This window comes from Neolamprologus multifasciatus, chromosome 15 (genome assembly GCF_963576455.1).
Source record: "Neolamprologus multifasciatus chromosome 15, fNeoMul1.2, whole genome shotgun sequence".
Classification (NCBI taxonomy): Eukaryota; Metazoa; Chordata; class Actinopteri; order Cichliformes; family Cichlidae; genus Neolamprologus; species Neolamprologus multifasciatus.
The window spans coordinates 37,784,098-37,790,140 of record NC_140453.1 but is presented as its reverse complement, the minus strand read 5'-3'; the positions used below and the strand labels follow the sequence as shown (position 1 = coordinate 37,790,140).

General features: G+C 40.5%; 1 protein-coding gene across 1 annotated transcript; it reads right to left on the bottom strand.

The window, feature by feature from the left end:
• Positions 1 to 549: 549 nt before the first annotated feature.
• Positions 550 to 2,385, bottom strand: LOC146502709 (uncharacterized). The gene is made up of 3 exons (XM_085133247.1): positions 2,256 to 2,385; positions 1,866 to 2,117; positions 550 to 1,271 (listed from the first exon to the last, which is right to left on the bottom strand). Exons 1-3 carry the CDS (start codon positions 2,383 to 2,385, stop codon positions 1,162 to 1,164), a joined length of 492 nt encoding a protein of 163 aa, XP_084989373.1. The 3' UTR covers positions 550 to 1,161.
• Positions 2,386 to 6,043: the final 3,658 nt, after the last annotated feature.

Sequence of the window (6,043 nt, the reverse complement as noted above, 5' to 3'; positions counted from 1 at the left end):
AAAGAGTGTTCCTGTCCTTTTAATTTTTTCTTAATAAATGGAGCTCTACTCCAAAATAAACTAACCTATTTTTACTCTCTTAAGTAACTTGTCTTCACTATGTTCCTATATACAGTGTGGTGCACAAGTTTGGGAAACCTTATTAATAGTCATTATTTTCCTGTATGAATCGCTGTTACAATGAAAAATGTCACTTACATATATCATATAGGAGACACACACATTGATATACACTAAATATTTATTTCATTTCTCTTTTTTTGTGTTGCCAATTTATGCACCTGCTTGATTTAAACAGTTATTGCACACTTTCTGTAAACTGCATTTCACTTCTCAAATATCACTGTGTGTGTCTCCTATATGATATTTAACTGACTATTTTTATTGTGACAACCAGTGATTTGTACAAGAAAATAATTACTTTTCACAATGTTGCCCAAACTTTTGCATCCCACTGTATTAGTATGTTTTGTCATTAGTATAATATGAAATAAATTCTACTTGTGTCAAGTCGGGTGCCAATATTTGCTGTGTAGTAGAACAGAGACATTTTGTCATTATAAATGTTTATTTGAAAAAATATAAATTCATTAACAAAAACATTTATCATAAATATATGAAATTTAACTATTTACAGAGAGACAGGAATAAAAAGGACCCAGCTTGGAGTGGAAGAGCCTCAGGGAGAAGGAGGAGAAAAATAAGAACATTGTTTCTGCCCTGGAGAGCTGCTGCCTCATCAGAAAACTACTGATCATTAGGGTCCAATGTTTCCAAATTTAACACAGCTGTGCTGTTTTCAAAAACTAATTTATAAATTTGAAATTTCACGAATTCTCGTGTCTGAGGCGGCATGCTCTCCAGAGCAGGAACAAGGCCGAGGAGGAAATGTTCAGTTGGAGACGGGCGTGGCCTCTTTAGGGACTCCAGGATGGCCAGCTCCACCGCCGATGGACCGTCCTGGGACCCGTCCCTCGCCCGCCTTCGAGCTGTCCTCCGCTGTGGGCCTGTAAAACACAGCACAAAACAACACAAAGTAATGAGAAGGCTGCTACTAGATTTTCATTTTCAAAATTGAAAAAAAAAAACAGGATATAAACTGATTGGTTGTAGATATTTAGTAAAGGTGATCACAAGGGAATTCAAGCAAGTAAAAAGCTGTCAGTGCTTGATGTTCATACCTGTGGGTGCAGCAGCAGGAGCTGAGGGACCAGGGACTGGAGAGCCAGGAGAAGAGACAGCTGAGGACTCTGCTGCATGATTACTTGACTCTATGAAGACAATATTAAATGTTAATATTATTATTAATGTTAATATAGGTTGAAGACAATAGTCATAGAGAATATTATATTATTATATACTTATTATTATTATTATATACAGTGGTCTCTCATTTATTGCAGCACATGAACAGTAGTCACAGTTCTCACAAGTTGATTCTCAAAGTGAAAACCTTTGTCGATTTTAAAACGTAAAAGTATTATGCCGCGCTTTTTCTCCGTCTGCGGCGCCACTTTTGTGCGCCTTTTTTGCTCCCGGTGCAGGTGTGTATTTCCGAATGAGGCTCATAGTTATGAGTGTTTTTGTGCTGTTTTTTTCTATTGGAGGTGATGGTTATCAAAACCAAACATGATAAGTTTGGCAAGCGCAGGAGACACGACATGGAGGAGATTTGTCATTTGGGCTGCAGAATGCAATGCGCATTGTTGAAAGCTGTACGGTGCAATAAAAAAAATCAGCGAAAAGGCGAGGCAGTGACGGATGAACAGCGGGACTACTGTATACTGTTTATTAATAAACAAAATATGTTCCTGTAGGACAACACGCATAAATTAACTGCCTACATTAACTCAATGTAAACATACCTTCTGACTGACACTCCCCTGCTGCCTCTTCGGGCTGTCCCTGGTCCTCGGGGGAGAAGTTCTCCACGGTCTGCACCATATTGCCGCTTGTCTCCCGCGGGGTGAGGAAGGGGTCCAGAAACCCCATGACCGCGAAGAACTTCCATCTTCTCCCCGATCCTGCTGCAGACCCACTCCTCTTCTCCTTCTCTGCCTTCTTCTCCTTATTATAAGTGTCCCTGAGGCTCTTCCACTTTCTCCTGCAGATGTCCTCTGAATAAACGCATTATCTTGTTAGCGGAAAGGTATTTGTACATCAGTGGGAAAATAGCGGGACAGTAGGCGGGCTTGCTAGCTTTTGCGCGGGTTCATCGGGTCAGTCTGAAAATTAAAAAGAAGGAATGAACTTACCAGGTTGCCCGATCTCCTCACTTATGTGTCTCCAAGCTAGGTCCTTTTTATTCCTGTCTCGGTAAAAGTAGTAGCTAGCATCGTATAGCTCCGGGTGATTAGCCACGGCACTGATGAGCTTTTCCTCCATACTGAATGAAGAATGAACGGCTTTGGCTGGATCTGCCCCTTTGACCTAGGTCAGAGCCACGTCACCAGGCCCCTGATTGGTTGTCGCGGCGCGATTTGACGCTGGAGTTCAGATTTTTCCAACTCGAGCGGTAGACGCGAAACGCGCGTATGCACAAAATGCAACACAAAACTCACGCGCGTGGTTTTATTCGCGAGTCAAACGCGCCAGACGCGCTACACTGACGCGCGTTTCACGAGTTTTGGCGTTTTCGCGACGCAAATCTGCTTCCGAATTTTCGCGGGACCCGCAATCGCGCGTCATCGCGCTTTTCCATTGACTTTACATGTAAACCTGACGCTCTATTCGCGTCCATCGCGTTCGGTGTGAACACACCGTTACTCTCATTGAGTAACGTAACGGAACACGTTACAAAATACATTTTGGGGCATGTATTCTGTAATGGAATACATTTTAAAAGTAACCTTCCCAACACTGGTATTGTGTATATGTTGCAGAAATAAATGAGCTCTGGCCTGAGCAAGACGCTAACTTCGGTGTCCTCTCTATTAATCCACAGTTTGTTCAAACTTGGCTATGCAGTGCTCTCTAGCCTGTGTGCCACTTGCTGCCGGTCCAGATTCCCGTAGGTCTGGTGCTGGTAACATCAGCAACAGCCCTCAAGCCATATGAAGCATTTTTGGTCCTCCCATTAATAGATGGCTGTATGGCTGTATTCATCCTTGATTAACTGCTGGCATCAGTCAAACTGATCCTATTTGAAAAGACTCATGTTCATGTAGGTACTCTGGGGAACTGTTATGTGTGAATGCACTACAGTCATGGCCAAAAGTTTTGGCAGTGGCAAAAAGTTTGTTTTTCATGTGTTTTGCTGCTTCTTTTTCCATTTCCATTTTAATTGTTTTTACATGCTTCTGTGACATAGTGAAAACAATCACAATGATTTCGTATGTTTAAAGAAAATTGTTTTAGTTTTGTCACAGCCAGAGAAATGGCAGTGATGTACTTCCCACACAAAAGTTGGGAACTTTTAAACCAGACTTAAGGGGAAAATGTGTGCACCTAGAGAGAAGACATCCCATCTGATTGCTATAAATATATAAATGCTCCACTGACAATAATACTGCATGACAGGTTTGCATGCATAGCCAGAGAAACTAATTGGAAAAGTCACTAATCAGGTTAAATTCTACATTAGGGGTTTTGCATTGACCATTCATATGAGTGTGTTAAGGGTAGGGTATGAGGATGATCAACATTTTCAGTTAGAGTGGGAATGGGGGCTGTTACCTGCAAATGTATCCAGTAATGGTAAACTTAGAAGTTCTTGTTTTTTAATGTGAGCAAATTCCTTATAACACCACATAAGTTAATATACATATTATATATAACAGGGCTCTAGACTAACTTTTTGACATGGGCGCAGGCGTACCGGCATAAAAGTTAGGCACACTCAAATTTTTCAACCGCATCGCTTATCACTGCAGTTTTACATGTGCACTTTCTTTGGGGGGGAAGTCCATACAGACAATATTTATTTCGAAATTATTAACTAACAAACTTGTGCTTAAAGTGCTTTGTCAATATTGTAGAAAATGTTAAACTTAATCATCATCTCGGCCTCCTCTGACGACCTGTTTGCTGCTGTCTGTTGCTGAAAGGCATTGGGGAGAGGGGACACTTGGGCAGTGCATTTATTGCAGCATATAATGTGTTTTCTGGATATACTGTGCTTTTTCAGCGTTCAAAGATTGATGGCACTGTGTCAGAGCACTGGCTATAAATTTCAGACGGTTCAGGCCTTAACTTAACAAAAAAGTTATCAATCGTTCTTTTCATCTTTTCTCATTACCCACAGCTACATCCACTTCTGTCGGGCGTAGGCTGCTCACTAGGGCTGGGTATCATCACTGATTTCTATAATCCATTCGATTCCGGTTCTCAAAGTCCTGATTTGATTTAATTTAGCCTCAGACAGTCAGAAATATTATAATTCTGATCATTTATCAGTACTGATACATGTGAGACTTCATCAGAATTGTGAACATCACAACACATGCCTTTGTGTGAAAGTAACTGAGAATAAAACACAGAAAAACATGAAGGAGATTTTCCTGGTGTGACTTTTTATAGCAGATAACCTTAAAAATATTCTGCAATATTCTGCAATTTTGAATAATTTTAAGAAGTTTAAATTTCTTCAGTATTGAACAGCAAAAATTAGGCTTTCTTGTCCGAGGTCATTTAAGTGAAAAAAGAAAAAGACAGCGCTGTAAACAACGGTAGACTGGTGGGTAATAAGCAAATGAATAATGCAGAAAACAGATTTGAGACAGGACACTGTTCTTGAAGTACACACAGAGAGCTGTGTATGAAGTGTAATTTTTATCGTGGTGGAAGCAAAACCGCAAAAGTCAGAGGGAATTCATGACGACATTGATCAAATGTGAAGCACAGTTTGCTGCTTCTTTTGCTGCTTCTTTTGCTGCTGGCTCTGCGAATTTTGGTTGGAGAGAGACAAAACCTGCAGCTCAGAATCTAGCGCAAAAAAGACGTAAACACAGAGCAGACCCGACGCATCAGAATCGCTAAGCTCCGACAGCGTGTCCGTGTTCGGGCCGTCGGGTGAGAAAGCCAAGAAAGACAAATCTGATTCTGATGCGTCGGGTCCGCTCTGTGTTTACGTCTTTGTGTGGAATCCGTTAATGAATTGATATCGCCTTATTCAAACTACTCACCTCTCTCTTCCACTTGCACTTTCAACTGGACCACGGCCAATCAGAGAGGTCCTGCCCCTGACTATCTCTGATTGGTTTAGTCCACGATAGGGGCATAATGTGTGTCTGTTGTTGACCACACGGTCGCATTTGCGACCAAATTGGTCGCACTCTAGAGCCCTGTATAGTATACACATACTATAGAATTTATTTGCACTTGTAAATTGTTGGTTCAGTATTGTTGTTTGGTACTGTGTCTTTGCCTAGTGATGATATAAAATGTCTTAATTTGGTAAGTTCCAGTGCAAGTTTACCCATAGTTAATAGTGGTTGTAGTTTGTTAATATGCAACAAAATAAGGCTTGTAAATTAGAATTTTATGTTTCATTAAATTCACAATTATATGCATTTAAAAAGGCTGGCTATCTAAAAGAGACAATGCGATTGCACTAGTATTTAGTCTAGTTCTTCTCTCTATTCAATTACCAAGCATCATTTGAAGCCGATACTCAGTGCTGTGTAGCAGATGACACTTGATGAAAGTAACCTTCCCAACCCTCATTGTGACTGTTGTCTTAAATAGAAGAACCCAGGTAATGTGAGTCTTTAATTTGCAGTGTTACTTTACTTCTAGTCATGTCTAGTGGTGAGATTATTTCAAAGAGTGGAATATAACCTCAATAAAGAGCATTTGGATAATGTAATGATCAATAATTGGAGAATTTATGGAGGGTGAATGAGTGAAAAGTAGTTTTCCCTGAAAGAAAATCAGGCAAATTATGTCTGTGAGAGGAAACGAGGATGGAATTATTCACACAGACAGACCCTTAATGTCAGTGCCTTTATGTGATTTCCTTTCTTCTCCACTTATTTATGTAAAATCAAGTGAGAGCAAAGTGACTCAAAGGAGCTGGTGAGGATAAGAGCGAGAGGGAAGGGAT

Coding starts and splice junctions, on each gene's coding strand:
- LOC146502709 (XM_085133247.1), bottom strand. CDS start 2,385: ATGGAGGAAAAGCTCATCAGTGCCGTGGCTAATCACCCGGAGCTATAC. Junction 2,118..2,255: donor TGAGGAGATCGGGCAACCTG/GTAAGTTCATTC, acceptor GCGTTTATTCAG/AGGACATCTGCAGGAGAAAG. Junction 1,272..1,865: donor AGGGGAGTGTCAGTCAGAAG/GTATGTTTACAT, acceptor TTGTCTTCATAG/AGTCAAGTAATCATGCAGCA.